The following is a 23,877-nucleotide window of genomic DNA, read 5'->3' as shown; positions in this document are numbered from 1 at the left end:
TTACTGGTTTTCTTAGTAATGACTTTTAATTTAATTGTATTTATTTATATTTACTTATTTATTTAAAAAGAGTTGTATGGCTGCCCATCTTTAATTAATTTTATTAAACACACTGCTGAGAGTATTAATTAATTTAAGTTTAATTGTGTTTAATAAAACTAATTTTATTTTATTTTTTTCAAGAATCATCATGAATTATGGAACTTCCTTCAGTATTTTAAAAAGAAAAAATGAAAGTTCTCTAGTTCTCAAATTCTTTTGCACTGTTCTTCGATCCACAATTTAAAATTCAATCATATATGTATAGTAATTATAAGCAATTTTACAATCCATTAAGCTTGTTTTGTTTTAATTATAAAGCTCCTTTGTTAGATTCCTATAAATGATCTGCTTTATAATTTCAGGCTGTTCAAGGGAGCACTTTAATTCAAGTACACATTCATCAACTGTTTATGTCCTGTTAATTGTTGACAACAGCACAATTGCATTCTCTAGCTATGATTGATGAATAGCGTTCACACTTTACCTATTAAGAAGAATAATATTTAAAGCAATTTGCTTTTTGCAGAGTAAAATAAAATTTAGGATAGAAAGAAGCATACATTTTTAACAATGTACATAAATGAGATATGTATCTATATCTAGATATCTATACAGATGTGTAGATATAGATAATACATACAATAGTTATTGATATAGAGGATATATGGAGATATAGATATAAATATAGAGGAATGTATGTAGAAAAATCAGCAATTATTCCTGTAATTATTCTTTGATCAGAGGAAGAATACTATTAACATTTTAAAGAAGGAACACAAAACTGAAATTTGTTCAGTGCCTATAAAACTGTAATCAAGTCTTCTAACATAAATTCTCCTATAGTCAGAAAAAATGTCTATATAACAAACCTTAGAAGCCATTACATTTTAGGAACAAGGAAAAGATATTTCTTTTTAATTAATGTACATTCTATATCCAAATATTCTTAATGATGTTAACCTCAGCTATGGCTACTGATTACTACTTAATTCAGCATGGGGAAGCTATATTACTACTTCATTCAAAAATCAAATTAAAACATTTGCACAAAAAGATATAGATATTAAAGATATTTCCTCACAGTTAAAATAAATGCATATCTCTTTCTGAGTGAATCCCCAAGAATATTACAAAATATACCTATCAGAAAGACTATTGTTATAAATTAACATATTTCTTACAGCATGTTGTTTCATAAATTTGAATCTTATTATTTTATAATTGCAAATAGTATTTTAAATGATAGAACAAATTAGAAAGCAGAGGTTTTTAGAAATTCTCAAAACAGCTGCTACCATTTTTTCACTTCTACATATAATGATGTAAATAATATATTAGTGTAACAAATAGACAAAAATGCTGTAAATAATTACTAATATTTAAATAGTTCTTAAGCATAAAAAAGATAATTTTATTTTTTCCATAATAATAACGGAACACTAAACTTACTATGTTGAGAGTATAATGTTACAGTATCATAAAGAAAACTAACAGAACTAGATTGCATCCAGAACATTAACTCTTTCCATAATACCATAGCACACATAAAATTTCTATCTGTTGTTAAAGTACCTGAAAATAGCATTGGGAATTATGATAAAAATAGCATTTCCTCCTTGCTGCATAAAAACACTATTAACAGGATGCTCCAAAACAGATGGAGTGACAGATGGATTATAGATTGGGTTACTCAGAACCTGTCTAAAAAAAAAACACCCCTGTGCTGCCCTTGTAAGATGATGTTCAGTTCTCACATAAATCTTATAACTATTGCATAGGTATTCTTAAAAAAATAAACATAGAGCTCATTGTTTCAACATTTCATGTATAAACAAATTGAGTATTTTATCCCAAACATGTCTATTGTAAAACTGTTTAATTAAAATATTTCATTCTCTGATATTTTTGTAGCAGATGGTGAAGATATTATTGTCTAATGGAATTAAATACAAAATGACTACTAGTCCAAAGATTTTAAATTAATTACCTTCCTTCATTGATGAGCTCAATAAAAGCAAGTCCAGCATTCTTTTGAATAGAATTTTGCCATTCCTAAAGGAGAGGAGGAAAAAACCCTACATTTTAGAAAGTGGCAATTCTTCTGAAAATGAAACTATTTTTATTAATTTAAAATATCAGAACTTTGATTTACATTATTTTTAACAGGTACTTTAGTTTATTGAAATGTAATGCAATACTGTGCATTGTTCAAGGGTATCAGATATTTAAATCTAAAATAATAGACCCACTTGTGAAGTTTTCTTTTGATCATCATTAAAAAAAATTACTGATAAATTTTCAAATAATAAATTTTTAAATCACATATTTATAAAATTTTATAAAATAAATATATTGTATGTTTTTATAGTTCAGTTTTGGATGAAATTCTAAAAATGATAAAATTATATTCTACTCAGTTTCCATAACCAGGCTTGACAGTAGATAGTGGTCCTTTAAAAATTTAATCTCTTCCTCAGAACTTGGCAGAAGACTGTCAAATATGATTTATCTAGAGTATAGACTTTAATGCTGAGAAAGGCAGGGCTTATATGTACAACTACGATCCAATATTGAAACTCTAAGCTTTGTCTCCCTGCCATCTTGATTCAATGGATATTTTGCTGACTTCTTGCTGGCTTTGTAAAGCAGAGGAGACATAACTGGATATCTATTCTCTTTAAGAAACATATTTTTCTCCTTAACTGCTTTCCTTTCTTACAACAGTTTATAAGAGAACTATAACATATAAGATTATTTGAATTATAATTTAGTGCTATGAGCCATTCTCTAGTGAAGTCAGTAGAGATTTGCAAGCTAGTCATGTCATTTGATTCCAACAAAGAGTTGCCATATAGTTGGTACAAACAAGCCAACTAATCATACTTACATTTAACCTAAATTTAAAACTGGAAGACTAGGTGGCCTCTGCACATGTGCATGCTGGAAACCAGAAGATCATCTGCTTTTCTGGTTTACAGCGCATGTATGTGCGCTCCTATTCTGGCACTCATTACCGAAAAAGTTCACGCGCGCTCCCGTTTCGGCACTCGGTGCCGAAAAGGTTTACCAACACTTATCTAGCTGTTTTTTAATGCAGAGTTAAATACTCTTATCTTAGTCAATTGGTATTTCCAATCTTCCGAAGATTTAATCTAGAAAACTAGCTATAACGTGGGTTTTTCTAACCATATTTTTAACTTTAACTTTAAAAGTATTTCAACAGATTTTCGACATATTATGAAAAATAATAGAGCAATGTGATTATCTCAAGTTCCTAAGGCAGAACATAAAAAATAGGGCATATTTCTTTCTGCTGAATTTAAAAACAAAACAAAAAAATGAATAATCCTAGTTCCTGCTTTCTCAGGCTGTCTCAACACCAACTCCAAGACTATTTCTGTTTGCAGAGATTGAATGATTACTGTACACTGGGCTAGAGAATATACCAGAATATATGTAATTCAGAAAGACATATATGTTTGATTCCATGTTTTTAACTAATCTGCTAATATCCAATGACATTCCCAAAGTATTTCAAATATGTCATTTCCAACTATTTTACTTTTCCCACATCGTCACTTAAACAGAGTAAGGAACAAGATACTAATAGATCAGGAGCCAGTTCCATCATTGCAATTCCTCCTGACAGATAGGTTTATGGTGTCCTGGCCTCATGAACAGCAGCTTCTTATCTGGGTTATTAGCATACTAAATATGTCAAACTAATTTCATGGTCATAAATATCGTCCAAGGTTAGAACCAAAAGCAAGTTCACTGTCCAAAGAGCAAGTAAATAGGGAAGTCCAAAGGAAAGTCACAATGAAATGTCAGAGACTTTTTTCTTTCTTTTTTTAGCCACAAGAGTTACAAATCCCACTTATATGGAACCATCTAGCCAAGAGTTGAGAGGAATCAAGAAAATGATAGACTGAAAGTCGGGGGGGGGGTGAGGAGGGGGAGAAAGAAGCTTACAAGATATATTGTCAACAGTTCATACTTGATTTTCTGTAGTCAGATTGTCTCAAAGGTACTTTTCCCAAGCACTTTCTTGGGGTTTTTGTCCTTTGAAAACATTTTGCTTCTTCAGAAAGCTTTTCCTATTTCTCTCTCCCTTGTCGTAAACACTTATTGATGTGCCATAATCTTGATGGATCATGCACAACGTTCCTGGCCACTACTTAGGCCACTACTTTCTGGGCCTCCAATGCTATATAATGTCACATAAGTATTTTAAATTCCTTCTGTATTTTAATTTTTATATCTGTCATGTAGTGATTGAAAGTTTTCATTATTTAGATTATTACACTAATTTTAAATATTATATTTCTCTTTTTAATGTAAGATACTTTAGATTCAGAAAATAAACAATAAATAAACGAATAATCTTTGTCTCCCTATTTTACCCCCATTTGATAGTATTCTTGAGATCTGGATGTGATAAACTTCTTCTCTGGACAGGGATGATGGAATTTGTTGCAAGCTCAGCAGAGCTTCTGGGATCTGCAAGTACTGCATATGGCTCTTGGGATGCCCACCCTGATTACTGATTTCACCTCAGGACAATTCTTGAGATACCATGATGAAAAAAAGGGGGAGAGGGGAATTGAACTATTCAGCATGCAATTCATTAAAATCTCTGTATTTGGTTCAAATGTCAACTAAGAGTTGCATTGCTTAAAATAATACAATGGTGTCTGAAGGTTGGATCAATCAAGAGGTTGCTGCCAATTTCAGAACTAACTGATGTTTCTAAGACTGTTATATACCATGCCTCACAATAATCTAATCCGGATGCATAAAGCATAATGATTAGGTCAGAGAAAAAAATGCAGCAGGCGTAATAATATCATAAAGCATTCTCTTCTTCCATCATTTTCATCATATTGGAATATTAAGGAGCAACGCTATAAACAAGAACACAGTCAAGCTTTAACTCTGAAGTTCTCCTGAATATTGATGCCATGAGAAAATGACTTCTGTTAGTTATATGCCTTTATGACTACATGGAAGGACTTTACAGATGGGGATAGGAATTATTTATTTTTAATTTAAGATTAACATAACCTTGAATAACTTTTTAAAAAGCATATTAAACCAGCACCTCTCAAATTAACTCAATGTATTATTGAGTCAATATATCACTATATTAATGTTACTATCCAAACAGATTATTATATGGGCATTTCTTTTAAGTATTATCCTCAGCTTTAGAATAAGAGTTCAAAAATATAGTATAGTAGAATTATTTTACATTGTCTTCATGTGAATCTCATAGTAATTCTTATATATTAATTTTTTATTAGAAATCAAACACGTCTTAAATGTCCAAGTAACATTTCAAGGGTGATCTTATAGTATATATGAAAGTAAACTTATTTTAACATTGGAACTGCAATTTTTTTCCCTTTAGTGTTGTCATTTTATTAAAAAGCTTTGCTGAATATAAACTAATTATGTTACCACAGCAAAAAAGTGTCTTTTTGTTAATCAGAAGAGGCATAAAATGCTGTAAATGTATTTTAGCATCTCCAAACAGAATCAAGGAGCAGTTTCTATACTTTAGCATCTGCTATATTAAACAATTATTATATTTAAGCCTGATACCTCTTTTATTTCTGCCACCAATGGGTCTAATAGAAAAAAATGTTTTATTTTAATGTTGTTATTTACAATAGAAAGATGAAGACCCATTTGAAATAGCATAATTATATTTGAATATATTACTACTCTGAACAGGAACATTTTACAACAATCTGGAATACTTAGAATCTATTGTAGTTCTTGAAGCAAAAAATAAAAGAAATATTAATGAATATCAAATATGCTTTTAAAAAGGAAAACCAAACTTTGGGGAAAATGTCATGGTTTATTTGAGATATCTACTACAAAACAGTATCACAGCTGTGACATATAAAACTAAACTATAGCAAACAAAGACTAGTTAATAAAGGACAGATCTTGTCAAAATGACCATCTTAATCTCACCCACCCCTGAAAATTAACCTAATTCAAGTGCATTCAATATGTTGTTATTTATTATAAATTTTCTAAGGACATTGCAGACCAAATGAATCTAAGTATGACCTCAGGCTCATATTTGGGAAATGCAGAGTGTTAGTACACATGAAAGAAAACTATTGTAAAAGGACAATAGTAATCAAAATATAAAACGAAAAGTGGTTCTCAGTGTCAAATAATACAATATCCCTATAGGAGTTCCTGTAAAGCTTAAAGCAAATTTTTCACAAAGACATAATTCCTCTGGGGACAGTCTTGATTGCATATCCTTCAGAGTCTAAAAACCTGCCCATATGAACTGAATTATCCATGACATGTACCTTCAGACGTTTGTAATGTGATATTTCATGTAAATTTAGACCATACCTTGGACATGAGCCGCTGGCAATGTTAAGTTTACTCAGGAGCTCAGATAAGAAAAAAAATGACATCCTTGCTAATCTGTAGTCGTTAACATGGAATTTCCAAATAAAGAGCATAAAAGCATCTAATTTGCTGTAGCAAATGAAAAGAAAACAAACTTTGCATTTCCCTTTCCTTTTCAATGTCTACTATTACCCTAGTTTATATAAATAAATGTCTTCAAAAGCCTTCTCAATCATCTATCTTTTTGAAGATACATTTATCTTCAAAACAGACTGCTAACACAGATTGCAAAGTGCAATTAATTTTGGGGAAAAAAATCAAAATCTCAAACATTGTATTGCCAGTATTTGGGGTGAGGGGGGAATAACACTGTGAACTATAGGCATTGTTTTTCTCTACCAACAAAAGGCTTTTTTCTTACAGAAAATTTCCCTCAATGGAAACAGAGGTGATATTTTACTTATCTTCCATTCTCCCCACAATACTTATTCTTCCAAATGCTCAAAGATGCTTGGCGGAAACTTCAGCTCTGGGGAGAAGATACAAAAACTAGGGAGCTGGCAAAAATACATTCTTTTACTGAATGTAGCAATTAAACAGGTTTCAGTCAATAGGACTGAAAAACCACAGAATCAATCCACAGAAAAACCCACTAAATGTTCAGAAGATTAAAAATATGAAGTTAAAACCTCAATGAAATGTTTCAATATGGAATCTAATGTTAGAAAAACATCAGGTTTTTAAAAGCTGCTAGCTTTATTTTGCTCTTACTTCAATAGCTAATATTAGTTACTACTACTGCTTTTACAACTGGATTATACTGGTCTTGTAAAATATTTCTTTAGACATACATGTCATTTAGCAACCACAATTGGGACTGGCAACTTGGTTATGATAGGCTGCTCAAAATAATCAGTGTGGGAACATGGGATAGCATCTCTGTAATATCTGCAAGCCCAATGGGGATGTCTTACCTCTTTCCTGCAAAAAGAAGAATCTGTCTATATTGCAGATTAAGCATTATTCATACAGCTGGCTGTATTCCAATTTACATGTATGTCTCATGCAGTTCATCCTTAACTACTTTTCTGTTCCACTATATATTTACCTTTTCATCCTCAAAAGCAAAACATTTTAAGAACCTCCTTTCCTGTCCACAGAATGAAATAATTCAGGTTTTTTCCCTACCAGCTACTGTCATTCTAAAAAAGTAGCCTATTTGCCAGGTAGTCTGCTTCTGTGTACCACCAGCTGAGAAAAAAATGGATTAGATTATGTCCAAAGTATGTTCCAATTACCCTTGGCCTCTAGGACAAGAAGAACAGGATGTTGGAAGAGAGCCATCTTGGCTCTCTATATCCTAACTAGAAGTGAAGCCATAAAACGATTGTATGATACGGCTCCATAATTCATGGAGAACAATAAACTCATTAGAAAAAGATAATGAGCTGTGTTTGTGAATGTGAAAGTTCTACTAGATATATACTGCTTCTATCACTAATATTTTATGTGTTGGAAAAGACATAATTTTTAAAAAGTATTGTTGCAACATATATGCATCAACTTAAAATATTATTTTTCTTCTTGTATTTTTAATCAATTAAGAATTCCTTCTTTGGGTGATGGTCAATTCTTAACTTTTATTTTCAACTTCTAGAAAATAGCTAAGCATTTTATGTCCTTATTAGAAATCTGTTGAATCTTCCTCTTCTTAATAAGAGAATTTATTAATATTATTTGAAACACTGAGGGGATTTCCTCTTAACAAAATACAACGCTTTAAATAAAGCATTCTCATGATTGTGGGGCACCTGTGGAAAGTAATGAGGTGAACTTGGGGAAAAAACACAACTGTTTTAATGTATTGAGGTAAGTTGCTTCACTTGCATTTTTGCAGAATTACTTTAAGCACTATCTGAAGGTCAAATATGAAGCACTGTACAGTTCTATGGTAGACTTCAAACAGTTCTAGAATTTTAAAAAATGAGCATTTTCTTTATTTTGTGAAATTACAAATAAAATATCTGATATTTGGCGGCAGAAGTAAAGTGAAAGTTTATTATAAGCCCATCTAAGACTGTCTATAAAATAATGTATTTAGTTGGAATATATAAAAATATTATCTAGATATATATTCCAGGATAACATTTCAAATTTAAAAACAATTGTTTTGCACAGATTCTATATAAAGATGAAAGGGAAGGTGAAAAAGCAAAGAAGCTTGAATTTCTCACTCTTCCCACAATCAATATTTGAGGCACATTACATCTCTAGAGTCCTTAATGGCAGGAATTCCTGGAGCCAGCAAATGAGTAATGTTAAACCTATGATTAGATGATGAGACCATCAAAACACACTAAGCTGTAATGCAGCATTCCACTTTATCTCTGTGAGCTGCAGTTAAAACAAGGAGCAGGGAAGAATATATTGTATTAGTTCAGTCTAAGCATCTGCTTATGAACAGCTTGTGAGAGAATTCAGTGGACTTAAATATTTGGGAGTTTCTTGAACCAAGGATTTAATTATTATATCACAAGTTTTAAAAGTTTTTTGCAAGAAAAGTTTTGAAACTCAACCACAATGAACGTTCCAAATACATACATCTTTTATTTAGATGCTTTTGACTGCTAGAAAAAGTCCTCCCTTCTTTTCTTTTTTTTATGTCTTGAAGAATCAGTTTGTGGATCAGCAAAATGTGAGTAAGCAAAGTATATTTCAGATTTAATTCTCATTTATGGCAGCACTGCACATGTTAACATCTGCAAATATAATTTTATTATTAAAATATGGCTCTACATTTTAATAGCAACCATATTATAAATTTGCCATATTTCCAGGAATAAGCACTTTAAATATATTTTTATATCAAGTTTATTTAAGAGAATATAAAGAAGTGTGGAAAGACTTTATTCAAAAGCAGATATTAAATTATTTGCAAAAAAATAATATACCAGATTAAAATAACAGCTGATACTTCATTTCAGAGTAATACTTACCCTTTTATTTATTATCTATTAGAATAAAAACAAAGTCACATCTCCAGATTTATACTTTAGATGGTTATTTTTCCTGAACATGTGTTATGCTTGTCCTACAGCAATTGACCCAACGATTCCCAACCATGCACATCATTTGTATTCATGTGCATATCTGCAATGCGTTTTACTCATATACTTCTAATTGTCTATTATGTGATACATTGTTATTTATCAATAACAAAATTTTCAGATGTCATGCCTTATTATTTAACTGGCTTTCACAGGCAATATTGTCAAAAAGGAATACAAACCAAATATTTAAATAAATTGCTAATAATTGCTAATAAATTGCTGACATCACACTACAGAATTTTCTGTTGTTGAGATTAGTTATAATTATTTAATTATGTATTATTTTGTTAAGGTTTTATCAATTGGATATCACCATATTTTCTTGAAGTCATATTCAATGCTTATTTAAACAAAGAAATATAAGGGTGTCTTTATAAAGGAGTTTATAATACTGGTTCGGTCGCTTTATAAGTCTCAAATAGTTACTTTCTCAATATACAGGTGGAACTGCCTTTGCCTAATAATTACATTTCTCCAAAGGAAAAAAAATGAAAGTAGTATTTGTAAAAACTAGGAATCACCTTACTTGTGAACAAAGAAGCATAACAAGTTCAACCACTGAGGTGCTTGATTTCATGCAAACCAGTCCTGTAAAAAAGTAAAAACAAGGATTAATTCTGCAAAGCACTAACTGTAAGAGGCAATGTTAAATTGCTTTTTTGTCCAATAGTTACATAGGTCAGCTCTTGTAACATTTCAGTAGGATATATCTAGCAAAGATTTATCCGAATACTCTCCAATTATCTTAAATCAGAAACCATTTGTGACCCAATTATATGTGTTTTCCACTCAACAGTAAAGCCAACTTTATATTATAAAAAACATGGAAAGAGTTACAAACTGGCACAAAAGGAATTCTATGCATTTTAGAAATATGGAGCCATGCCATTTGCTCAATTCGACATATACACAGAAGAACAGATTATTTCTATATTGACTGACTGACTGACTGAATGAATGAATGAATGAACATCTCTATGTTGTTCTTTTATTTGAAGATTCTAGTATAATGGAAGTTGAACTTTAGTGCCAAAGCAAACGTCTTGAATTTTAATTTTAAGTTTCATACTATACAAGATTTCAAATCTTCAAGTATCTTGAGGTGAATGTTTAAAAATGCTTATTTTTTTATTTTAAGAAAGTTCTCAGGTATTTAGATATATCATCACACCCACCACCATTAATCAGAAATGAATATTTCTGATTAATACAGAATAACATTCATTTCTGAGCTGTTCAAATGCCCATACAAATATTTTAGATATATATTTTTGCCTGGTTTTCCCAACTGCCCTGCAATGATTAAAACATATGACTTTTAAGATTTTAAATTCATATTATGCCTCATTGTGACCTGAAGGTTTCACCAGTTTAAATACCATGCCATATCTTGAATTTTTTTTTTTAAAGTTCTAATAATTAGGCTGCCTTATGCATCCTTTCCGTTCGGCAGATACTGTAGAAATACTATAGTTATTCCGATGAACACTTTACTTGCCTACTTTGCTGGTACAAATTTTATTTTAGCTAAATAGCATACAAAATAGAAAGTATTATACAGTATCCACTATATTTTTAAAATTACGTTCTCAGTTAATAGAAATGTCTATTTACTGTATATAGAAGAGAACATTTTCCAATAGGATGACTTATATATTAGTTAGAGATACATACTTAAGTTAAGCTGATAGTAAACTGAATCATTCAGTGGTAGATAAATGGATGGAACAAAGTTTTAGTTCATTCCTGTATTAATATAAATTTAATTCTTTGCTCTTAAAAAGATCAGGACGATAAACCTCCCTGATTGAGAGCTGTCACACACAGAAGTATAGGTATTTGAAATATAAATTTAAATTTATAAATATAAATTTATATACATATAAAAAAGGAACAGGGAACAACTGTTTGATAGAAAACTGATGAAGTGAAGAGGGTTATTGGCAGGCCGGTCTTTCACCAATATGTTTCACAAATGTTTTTTTGTCAGTCAGCTGCGATTATGGGAAGCTGAATCAAGTTTTGCACAATCAGGAGACATCTCAATAAGACCTCTCTTTGCTGAGCAAAACTGCCATATGGGTTTGTTAAAGCAGGATAAGTGTGTAAAGGGCAAGCCTTCTCTGAATTAGTTATATTTGAGGAAGAGAATTGCAGACTGAAAAATATGCAGGTTACAAATTATCAAAGGTCATTTATGGACATAACGTTGGTGACTTTTATCAACAATGCAAACAACATCCTTTGTTATATATGCACAAATCAATGAAATAATACTTTGTAAAAAATTGCTAAAATGGTCTTTCACTTTCAATTTTGCAAGTTTCGATAATAATAAAAACACAGTAGCCTTAATACCCCACATGTATTCAAAATAATGTTTGACTTAGTATAAGTATTGCTAAATATGATCTTTAAATGAATATCTTTCAAAGGTAAAAGTAAAAATGACATTCAGAATTATTGTCAGATAAATAAATATGTACTTTTCTGGAAATTAAATGCATTCCTTCAATGAAAATCATTACTCATAGCTGTAGTTTCAAATAGATATACTGAAAAGACAAACTTGTTTTAAACAGACATAAACAAAAAGTCACTGGAGATAAAAGTGTTCCTATACAATTTATATTTATTTCAAATAATGGATAAATACTGATTTGCTCACAATCCTATTTATTGTACAGTAAGCAGAACAAGCTACAGAAAGATAACATACAGTAATTCCAATCTATCAGATTTAAAAGCTGACAGTTAACTAATGAAATAAGAAATAAATGTAAAAATCTCATTTGAAAAGACAATTGGTATAATTGACCAGGGTTTTTTTGCATGAACAAAAAAGAGAATAAAAAGATTAATGGGACACTTATCACTTCTAAACCACTTCTACTATTAGACAGCTGACAAAAAGGAGCTAAACAGAAGAGAACATAGTCAAATTCTCATAATTAAAATGACTACAGCCATTAATATTAATAATATTAATAAGCTTTTCTAATCTTGGATACTTCATGGTTTATTTTACATAAAAAACTGCTGTCTTGTACAAAGACACACTACTTATATATGCACACGTCTTATATTAGAGATTTTTCACACAATCTGGTAAAGCTCCAGAGTTTGTGATGAAAAGCAACATAATGAAAGCTACAGGATGTTATAAATAGTACTCCATTGATAGGTTTAAGAAGTCAAGAAAGTGTAACATATTACTACTTAGCCAATTGTGTCTTGAACTACTAACAGACTTGTTATTTTCTTTATTCTGTATGATAATTTTCAAAAAAGAATTAGGTGCTATGCAGTTGTAGTTTGCAAGACACCATGGGCTTTAAACTAATCACAACTGATATATATTAACTCTGATACCGCAAACAATAGTTCAGAACATTCATCTAAAGAACAATCTGGAGGACACACAAGACGGGAGCAGCAACTCTTGTGAATTAGAAAAACAGAATTGTAATATCATCTGAGACACTAAATGGCGATGCGTGCAGACGTTGTGGTCCTGAGCTCCTGGTGTTGGTGCGCTGTGCTTGGAATATTGTGTGTGTGGATGTGCATGAACAGTGGAGTGAATGGGTTAAAACATGTCTACACCAGCATAGATTTGCTAAACATCAATTTTGCAAGTTGATTTGGTATCACTAGGGACTTCCAACGGTCCCATAACATACCGAGCTGCATGGCGAGACTGCCAGTTTTTCCATAGCTCCTTGTCAGGTCTCGGAGGCTTTTTCAGCTCTGATGGGATGGTGGGGAGCTGAAAGTCAGAGCTGAAAAAGTTTCTTGGATGAGAAATGAAACGTCTTCAAAGAAAAACAAGGAAGTCCAGTTGCCTCTTGAAAAAGTACCTTTGGGACAACCATGACCTGGATGACTGAGAATCTCCATAGACAAAAAATCAAGGGATCTGGTTGAAAGAACACCGGGACAGAAAGCAACAGTTGGATCTCCACTACCCTATCAATAAGTGCACTTACTGGCTGAACTCCACAGGATTTGATAATCTAATCTAATCTGCTTTTTCTTCATAGAAAACAGGATAAATTAAAATGGTGATTTGGGAGACCACCAGGCTGAGCCCGAGGGAGGGGACAAACACATCATAAGTCTGGAATCCATGCTCACAAGAGATCTAAGTTCCACTTTCACAAGAGATCTAAGTTTGACCATGCTCACAAGATATATAAGAGATATAAATTCCACTCTTATCTACCACCAATTTGCTTTGACTGTAGTAACTCTGATTTTTTTAGGGAGCTTAAGTTTGCAATAAATCCTTATATTCATTTGAACTGCCTGGGTTTCCTGATTTCCACATTTGACAGTCAATTTCATTTAAAGTTGTTCAGTCCATCTGCCCCAAAATGGTCCAAATGAAATTGTTTTCCAGTTAAGTGTGATAAATCCATTCCCCAATGCCCTTCAATCCTCCTAGGGAAAGCCAATTTATCACTTCTCCACTCAGTCAGGTTTTTGCTGTTGTAAAAGAATGCAAGCTTGAACTTCAGAAGGCGTATGCAATCAACTTGGTTCCAAATCTAAGTTTCCAATGGATCTGCTACTTTCAAATAAAATTCCTTTTGTGAATCTAATTTATCCAGAGCTGCATGCATCTGAATATTTTCCACAGTCATTTTCATTTCATCAAATTTTTTAAAACAGCTTTTAAGACTCCTCTCCAAAATGCTGTTGAATAGCAGGAATCTCTTTTTTCTGCTAATGATTTGCTCATTTTGCTTCCAATGCTGGTTCCCTGGCAGTGCTGCTCGGTGTATTTGAATGGGAGCACTTAGGAAAGACCCAAGACAGCTTTTAGACAGCTATGAATCTACCTGAGAAGGGGATTCTTGAAGATTCCAGTTCCCTGTAGGAGTGGTCAGAAAGTCTTTGGTCATCCATCTTCTCTTCAGCAGTTCATCTTCTTAAGCATGTATGGGTTTTAACTTTTTTTTAATTTTATTTTTTGTTTCACTTTGCTTTTTATCTTTAAAATTTGATTGGCTGGTTGAATGCTGATTTATTTTAAACCCCTGTTGGACTTTATCTATTCTTTTTCTCTATATTGTTGTTTTGAATAATTTTTGGTTTCCCATAAGGAAATGCAGCATAGTGAAATGTGATGCTTTCATTTTATTTACATCTATATTGGACTCTCAACATAGCATTTCTGCATTTTATTAATTTGTGAAATATTTGGGGCTTATTTTTCTTTTTTCTAATTTCTAACATTTGATAACAATTTTTTTCAAAAGTTTTGCTTCCTGAAAAACTTTTTGTGATTATGATAGACTCTTTAAAACTGAACATTAATATAATTTCAAAATTATTTTATCATGTACCAATCTTGAAGTAGGAAATTAACTGTAATGTCTATACTGTAATGTTTTTAATCACACAATGTTTCTGACATGCTACATCAGTTCAGCTAGGCTAAAATATTTTACTGCTGATTGTGTCTGATGTATCTCGCTGCAGTGCCCAACAACAGTCAGCCAGCAATGATAGATTCCATTGTCCTGATACCATTTTTCCATTGTGGTAATGACCTGGTGAAATCTTTCACCATGATTGTCACAAATTACACTTAGATTTTCAGGAAAGAAGTCTAAGTGTGAATGCAGAAAATTAATCTTCAGTGATATGCTGCACTTCACAATCTGTACACTATTAGAAGTTTGTCAACCAGCTGAATGCAGTTTGATGCTGTGTGGTTGCCAAGAAAATTGTCAACATCCTTGAATGCCTTCCAGGTGATTTTCTCTGGCTCCACTAACAGATCTTTAAACTGCTTGTCACTGATGAGGTGTCTGATCTGTGAAGCAACAAAAATGTCTTCCTTAATCTTGGCATCAGTTATTCTTGGAAATATCTGTCTCAGATAAAAACCTTCACCTTTCTTGTTCATCAGTTCCACATTTTTTTCCAGAAGTCTGAGTTTTCTATGAAGCAAAGGCAAAAAAATCTTGGTTGGGTCATCAAGTCGCTCACGTGCCTTTGTTCTGTCCTGAAACCCAAAGTCAGCATGCCCATTTCTTGTTAATGTAAAGTGATTCTTGTCCATGTCTGTCCCATTTGCATATGTAACAAGAGTAATTGGCATATCCAAGCTGTAGAGCATACTTTTAATATTCCAATTGTACTTGATATACTGGATGTGCTTCAACAACAGTTCCACATTTTTGGAACAGATGATTAAAGCAAACAATTATAATGAAATATGGGGGATGTTATAAAAACATTGTTGGTGGAAGGCAAAGGAAATAAGCCTACTCAATAATATATGTTGTTTTGGAGGGGATAAGGGCACAATTGGAATATATTGTATATCTTTTAGTTGTTATAGAAGAAGAAATATAAGAAAAAAAGGATCTCGGGGGATGCACTGTAATATTTTTATTTTTTCTTTTTTTTTGTATTTTTTGTATTTTTTGTATTTTTTTGTATTTAGTAATATGTATTATATGTATTATATGTACTATGTTTGTATTATTTATATTTAAAATAAAAAATATTAAAAAGAAAAAGAAAGCAAACTTTGTTGTCCAGTGTAATTTAACTCGTCTCAACTATTTTATTAAGCCAAATTCCTTTCCTTGTTAATATAACGTATTAGATTAATCTTACATATGTCTTAAAGGAGTTATTTCTCATAAATCCCCAAAAAATAAAGTATGTATTGATGGGCAGTCCAAACCAAACCAATTTATCATGATAAGAGGAAGAAGAAAAAAGCAAAACCAGTGGCATATCTTTATTAAAGTTATATGGAACAAGAAACATGTCACCAGTCAAATTTACATTTTAAGTCATCTGACTATACAGATCTTTTAACATATATAACTTGTAGACAGTGGTACATGTTTAACTGATATTGAGAACTGAAGTGTAAGAAGGAATATTATTCCAAAGAAAGTGTTTAGAAGATTGATGTATTTAGCTTTCTTATTATATAGTTGAATGAATTATTTCCTCAGCTTTGATTATCTGTTAAGAAAATAGAATGTGCACACAGATTGTATATCTTGACTACAAGGCAACAAAAATCAAGTTTCAGTTTATCAATAGGTTTGTTAAATATCCATACTATAAATAATGTTTTTTTTAAAAAAGCCACTTGAGTTGACAAAATATATTTAGCAGGTGAAAAAGCACAATGCTATTGAGATAGCCTGGCTGTTTAGGCTGTTTAGCAAAAATGGAACACACTGAACCACCTAATTGAACAATTAATTGATCTTGGAATCTGTTACAAAAAGACTGTTCCCCTTGAAATTATTCACTTATAAATCAAGTAGGAATGAAAGTAATTTCTACTCTCCATGACATGCAAACAGTTCTGGCTTTTTTATATAAAGAAAAAAATGATCTTAGGATTTCTGATGCTGGCATGTGGCTCTGGAGCAAGAATATTTTTTAAAAATGCCAACGTAAACAATCAAAAATAGTTTTCCCCCCAAATCGAAATATTTGCATAACAAAGTAGCTGTTTCTTTAGTCTAAGAAAGATCAGCCCCTAATGAAAAAATAGTTATTAAAATTAAAATTAATAGAATTTTTTTTAATTTGATGTGCCGAGTGAAAAGACAGTGAGATGTAGCATAACTCTCACATGTTAGATCAAGAAAAGAATTTATGTGTGAATTTAATTTAGAGATCACTCAATCTGAATCAGATTTGAAAGATTTGTCATGGATGGGCTAGGGATGAGAAAAAGGATACACGTATTTTTGTATATAATTAAATTTGTATTTCTGTATTTATCATAATATTATCAGGAGAGACCTGGTCTTCATCTTTATTCATTTACATAAAGATTAAGAGCAGAAATAGTACTTTGAAACAACTCAGATGAGTGAGCAGTATAAACTAGTGTTTTTAAATGGTTTAGAAGTTAAAATTAGAAGATACGTATTTGTATGTATATAATACTTACATGTATATGATATATGCATGGTATTTGTTATATATTTATCAAGCTATTTAAAATAATTGGGCCTCTGTAGATATGTTACACGCAGCTTATAAGCAGGATAGATGGATGGATGGGGGATGGGAGAGGCAAGTAGGCAGGCAGGCAGTATTTTGTATCATTAATAAATAAATGACTTGTATCAATCCTGTTTAAGGTACCAATGTGGGTTTATAAGTAGTATCTTAGTGATTTTATATAAATTTATCCATTCATTTAGCAAGATTAATGACTATGTTGTAATATAAAATACTACATATAAAACATATATTATGAAACTGAAAAATTAGATACCATATTTACCTATGTTATTGTTTTAAACAAAGGACATACTTTTCAACACCCTATATATCTTAATAGTTTATGTTTAAGAATAGCCTTTTCATTAGTCATCAAATATGCTACATATAGATTTGAAAAAATTCTTAACTCTCAAAGATGTCGTCCGTCTAATGATACTGATCTTGCAATAATGAATCATAGTTTTATGATCACATAATTAATTGTGTTCCAAAATCTAATTCATAAGTATTACTTGGTGTCAAAATCATATATGCCATGCTTCTGAATGTTGGAAATGCTTTTGATTCCATCTCTATAGACAAACATTGGGTTAGCCTCAAGTACACTGACATTGACATATGGATGTTTCTGCTTATCAGCAGATTGTATAACAATATCTAGGTGTAATCTAAATGGGGCATTTCCAACTACTTGTGAAAAAGGTATAAGAAAACTACAGCATTTTTATGCCCTTACTTTTCAATCTTTACAGCAACACCTTAGCCAAAAAGTAGATAAACTGCAGCAGCATCCTAATCAGCAAGCTGATTTAAACATTCCAGTGTTATTTATGCCAATGATAAAGTTCTTCTATCTAAAAATTTTATTGGCTTTAGGGGACTTTGAGGATGCTAGCTCATTACTGTAGTGAAAAACATTTACACATTAATTATTAAAAAAAACTAAAATAATATTTGCCCACAGACTGAAGTTGCACAAGTTCAATAGTTAATAGCTTGAACACTTCAAATGCCTAGGAGATAGTACAGTGGTCAATAGCTTGGGTAGCATGTATCACAAATGAAATGTATCACTACAAAATCAAAACTAATTATTGGTTTCCTGTTTGGTCAAATCAGACACCAAGTGACTTGCCTTTGGAAAACTTGGTCTATATCTCTTTTTTAGAGATTATCTAAATGAAGGAGGGTATATACAAAATTAAGATTTGCTATGTTGCCATTTGCAGTTCACTAGGGCACATAAAGTATATTCTATATGTCGTATATGACCATCTCTTTCTCTATGGATCAAGAGCAATTGAGAGTGTTATCTTTATGCCATTATATTGCAAGTTTGAAAAGAAACTCAGTTGAAACATATTACTCAAATGCTATTGAAATTTCAGAACTATTTTATTCTGTTTTTTAATTAAGTAAGGGTGAGCATCTCACCCACAATTTGGTAAAATTCCATTAAACACCTTGCAGTGTCAGAAAGAACACAAGATCTATACAAACTGTTATTGTTGGTTATATGGACCAATTGTCATTGTTGACTGCATGTGGTATATCAATATACCTTATTTTTTTTGTATAGGAGTACATTAATTGTATGGAATTACATGTATATGCTTAATCTGTTTGTGAACAGTTAATATGGTTGGCCTTTGACTATAATAAAAATTCGTTCAAAATGTAAAGAAATAATAAAATAATTACTGAATATGTATTACCTTCTATTAGGAGCTCTTGCCCATGACTGCCCAGCAATGTGCGAGATAGGAATGGGGCAAAATCCACAAAGATTTCCCGAAGAAGAGGAGCCACTTTTTCCAAAGCTCTTTCAAGTTTCGCAGTTATGCTGTTGAAAGCAAAGCATGCTAAGTGAGGTAAACCAAGTTATCATAAAGCAATCCAAAGATGTTTGAAGTAAGTGGATAAAATGGGTAAATATTTGTTCTTAATTATTTTTAAATATTGTTATTTATTATATTTATATTGTATTGGTGTGGGTATTTTAACATTGGCTGTAAACCGCCCTGAGTCCTCCGGGAGATGGTGCGGTATAGAAATGTAATTATAAATAAACAAACAACAACAATAATAATAATTAGTAACATAATTTAAACTAGGAAAGTATCAAAAAGCTTTATATCTAATGAATCAGTCAAAAACTAGTATACTTAGTTTTCACAGATTTCATAACGGAACATATCTCCTACAAAACATATATAATACAAAGGTAAAGTCTGCTTTAAATTGATTTTGACTCTTGGTGATATCATGGAGATAGGTTTTTTGGCACAGTCTGGGTTTGTCACTGTGTAGTTCCTATTTAGTCCTTGGATTAGAATGGCAGTTGGGACTGGAATTTCTGTTACTGAGCTATGCTGTCATAAAGTGTGATGTCTTGTGACCACATTGCTTAGCAAGGGCAATTCCAACAGTCCCAGTTGCTGTATTAACCCCAGGACTATGCAAGTCATTATGTGGGAAGATGCAGGAGTCCTAGGTAAGGAGTGAAGGGAAATGTGTGGGTGCTGCAAGGAGAGAGGGGTATGTAGATGAACTGTTGAGGGCTTCAGTGGATGCTGGGGGGAGGGCTAGCAGAGGCTGTGGGTGAGTGTTAGGAAGTGCAAGTGAGTAGGCAGGGACTGCAAGCAGGCATTAAGGAATGCAAATATGCCAGGGATTGCTATGGGTGTGTGTTACAGAGTACTTGAGACCTACACTATCAGCTCTTGTATTGATTTTGCTTGTGGGAAGCTGCGAGAGAATTTAGCAAATGGCAATCACATGACACTAGGATGCTGCAGTGTGATATATGCAAGCTGGTTGCCAAGCACGCAAATCACAATCACATGACTGTAAGGATGCTGCAATGGCTGGAACTTTTAGGACCAGTCATAAGTACCATTTGTTCAGTGCCATCGTAATGAACGGTTGCTGACTAAATGGCCATAAACTGAAGGCTACCTGTAACTCTCAGATTTTCTATGGCCTCCCATTCAAGTATTAATGTTTGTCTGCCTTGCCTGCATTGGGAAATCTTCTAACTATCTACCTTTAAAACAAATGTATTTATAGCAGATTACTACAAGATGGAAGCTGGTTAGTCTATGGTAGTTACCATACCTCTGAACCTATATCAGATTAATAATACAGTTTAATAATGCAGTTTATATTTTCATAGAGCATTCCTTGTTACATATTCTAATGACAGAAGCATTAATCAAGATTCAGCTAGGTTTAAAGTTAATATCAGCAGAGTGGGATACACATATCTGATGTACCGTATTAGATATATCATGTGCTTACGCCTAAAATTGCCACCACCCCCCAAAAAAAAATTCTGGTAGAATAAGTTGGATTCAGAGGCAATGGTTCATGAACAGAAGGGCTTTTTCCGTTAGCGAATTAGCATCCAGTGAAGTATTCCCACTGGAGCAATGAAACAAGGCAGCTACTATACTCATTTTTATTTCCCTTTTCTTCTACTGCATTGCTGTTGTAGAGAGTTATAAAATCTGCAAATCTAGAACAATTAGCTACTGTATATATATATATGAAATTGTTCAGATCTGTTTAAAAGCAGTGTAGAAACCTCATTTAAACTTTCAAACAATTCTAGAAATTTTTGCATACAATTTTAAATTATTAGTGCCCACAAGTGTATTTTGATCTCTAAATGTCCTGTATCATGGTTCATATTATCCATACAAAATATTATTCTTAGCTTCCAATAGACAACAAGGAACTAAACAAACTTATGAATTTAAAAATATAGGCCATATCCTTAAAAACAGCATCAGAATAAATCATATTTCGTTACTTAAAAACTAATTTCACAGCCAATATAGCTTTTCTATAAAAGGTCGCCTAAATAAAATATTCCTCTCTGCTGGGAAAAAGAGAATTTTATCACAGAGAATTTGGTTTTATTTGCCTGGAGAAGTTCCCTGTAATAGTGACTGTAAAGGCCCTTTCTGCTATAACTATAAATGTATTTCTAATAAAGTAGAAAAAGTACATAACAACAAAAGTACATAACAACAATTATGATATTTCAAATCACCTGGCCCCAAAATATATCCCAAAGACTTTATTGCCCCAAATCTATGCTATGAACTGTATCAATAAACAAAAAATAGGGAGAGAAGCTATTCTGTTATTGGAGTATGTGCTCCTTATAATTGAACCTAGTAAATAGTCAGATTACAGCTTCCTGAATGAGTTACAAACAAATTACAGTAATTCAAATAATATGTATCTCTGATAAAACCAGGAATGTATTATTTAATACACAAGCCTTAGCTATAGAAACAGTTTCCAGTACCATTGTAATGTGTACAACTAGTTTCTGAATTCAATAGTTTTATCTAAATGGAGACTGTGGGCTACCAATCACAAGGTTAAATTCTTATTTCCTGACTTTAGTTTCAATAGTCTAGTTAAGTTTAAATAACAGGGGTAAGATAAGGCCAGTCTTACTATGGGACTACGCAATTGCCAGTATGGGGCCTGTCAATTTAAACTGTTAAGGATCTAATCTGAGGATCTTCAGGTCAAAGTGCCAACTGTGACAAGTTCTTTGTCCCTGGCAGTATTGGCAATGTGGCTGAGACTGTTGCTCTGGAACTTCTGTTGGAATCTGAAGCATGGAAGTTGTACTGTCCCGCCCTCCCTCCTGCTTTCCTCACTCAATTTGTAGGACCAGCAGTATCTCCATTTCCCTCCTCTCAGCACGCAAAAGAGAAGTCTTTGGCAACCAGATGTGGTCACAAGTGTCTCCTGTTTCCTGTTAGTGTCACAAAATTTATCATGAGCATGCTGCCTGTTCCCATCCAATATACCTCTTTAAATCTTGAAATGCTGTCAAAATCTGTCCAGTTTAGCTGCCGTTTATTCCCAGTCAGCTCAGCAAATTCGCATTGACCTCAGAAAGAGATCTTGACTGATGATTATTTAAATTAAGTAACAGTCAGTGCCTAAATAAGTAAGGCACTATGAGTAGCAGAAGGCTAGACTAGTAGAATGAATAAACTGGATTCTTTCAGTGTGTTGATCATTCCCACACAGCAATCTGGGTGACATACCAGGGACCCTCAGCAATCACTGTGCTTCTACCATTTGTCCTTCTAAATATGCTGCCCATCATGCCCTACTGCATTTATTTAAAAAAAAACCTACCAAACATCGTTCATACCCAACTCAAAATCTGAAACTGTAACCAAGAATGTCATCCTGCATTAACTACACTAGTTACCAGTATGTTTCCAGGTGAAATTCAAGGTGCTGGTGGTTACCTTTAAACCCCTACATGGCTTGGAACTTGAGTACCTCAGGGATCACTTTTTCCAAGAATCTCTACTCATCCAACCAGGCCAAGCAGAATCAGCATGTTGCAAATTCTGTCAGATAAAGTGTGTTGGCTGGTGCGGATACGAAGGCAAGCTTTTTCTGCATTTATGGAAAAATGATTTATGGAATATCGTCCTGATTTATGGAATATCGTCCTGTCAGAGTCTAGAATGGCCTCATGGTCTATTAGCCTTTTGTAAGGATCAAAAAACCAGGATATGCTCCCAAGCTTGTGGGGGAGGGCCTGAATGTGTTGAGAGCCCTTTTCCTGCCTACATTGCTAACTGGCCAAATATCCTGTTCTTGTGTAGGTTGAATTGGAGGTTTTAATTTTTTTTTACATGTTTTACTGCTTTTATTACTTTAAAATGTTTTTTTAATTGTAACATATTTTCTGAATTTTCAGCCTCGCAAAGTTACTGACTGAGATGTTCAGCCACACAAATTGAACAAACATACAAAACAAAACAAACAAATAAACGCTTAAAATTGTTGGCATACACTAGGCCTGATCACATTCCTGCCTAACTAGGGGAGAGTCTATGGGCCCAGAGCTGATCGAGTGTAGTTTAATGGACCTGGGCTTGTCCGGGTAGGAAGCAGCTGGGTCTGGCATGTCAGAAAAGAAACATCTATTTTGTTCTAGGAGCCCAGAGTTTAATTTCCTGAGGTACACATTTGCCTGTTCCAGCACACACACAACCTGAGCCTCGCTAGACTAAACTTCAAGGTTTCTTTCTTTCTGTGCTTGACAAGCTAGTTGTCATCTTGAGAACCCCTAACTTACATATTAGATTACCAGTAGAAAGAAATTACATTGGTATAAATCTATTAAAATATTTGGATTAAGCAAATTGTAATAACAAGAATGTTTATGATATAATTCATATGTTAATCTACTTGATGCCTCAAGTCTCTGCTGTTTCTGTACAAATTTATATACCTACCTGTTGAAGACTACTTCAGCTTCAATCGCAACAATACACGAGCACAC

The 23,877-nt window shown here is 32.6% G+C and overlaps 1 protein-coding gene across 3 annotated transcripts in view; it reads right to left on the bottom strand.

Annotated features, from left to right (window-relative positions):
• NBEA (neurobeachin) overlaps window positions 1-23,877 on the bottom strand; it is a 417,781-nt gene that overhangs the window by 239,018 nt on the left and 154,886 nt on the right. For all 3 annotated transcript variants that reach the window (XM_058184768.1, XM_058184769.1, XM_058184770.1), the window contains 3 exons: window positions 19,256-19,383; window positions 10,063-10,124; window positions 2,030-2,094 (listed from right to left, as the gene is read on the bottom strand). In XM_058184768.1, coding sequence (XP_058040751.1) covers window positions 2,030-2,094; window positions 10,063-10,124; window positions 19,256-19,383 — 255 coding nt within the window. The remainder of the gene's footprint in view (window positions 1-2,029; window positions 2,095-10,062; window positions 10,125-19,255; window positions 19,384-23,877) is intronic.

Source organism: Ahaetulla prasina, chromosome 5 (assembly GCF_028640845.1).
Source record: "Ahaetulla prasina isolate Xishuangbanna chromosome 5, ASM2864084v1, whole genome shotgun sequence".
Lineage (NCBI taxonomy): Eukaryota > Metazoa > Chordata > Lepidosauria > Squamata > Colubridae > Ahaetulla > Ahaetulla prasina.
This window is presented reverse-complemented; position numbering and strand designations above follow the sequence as displayed.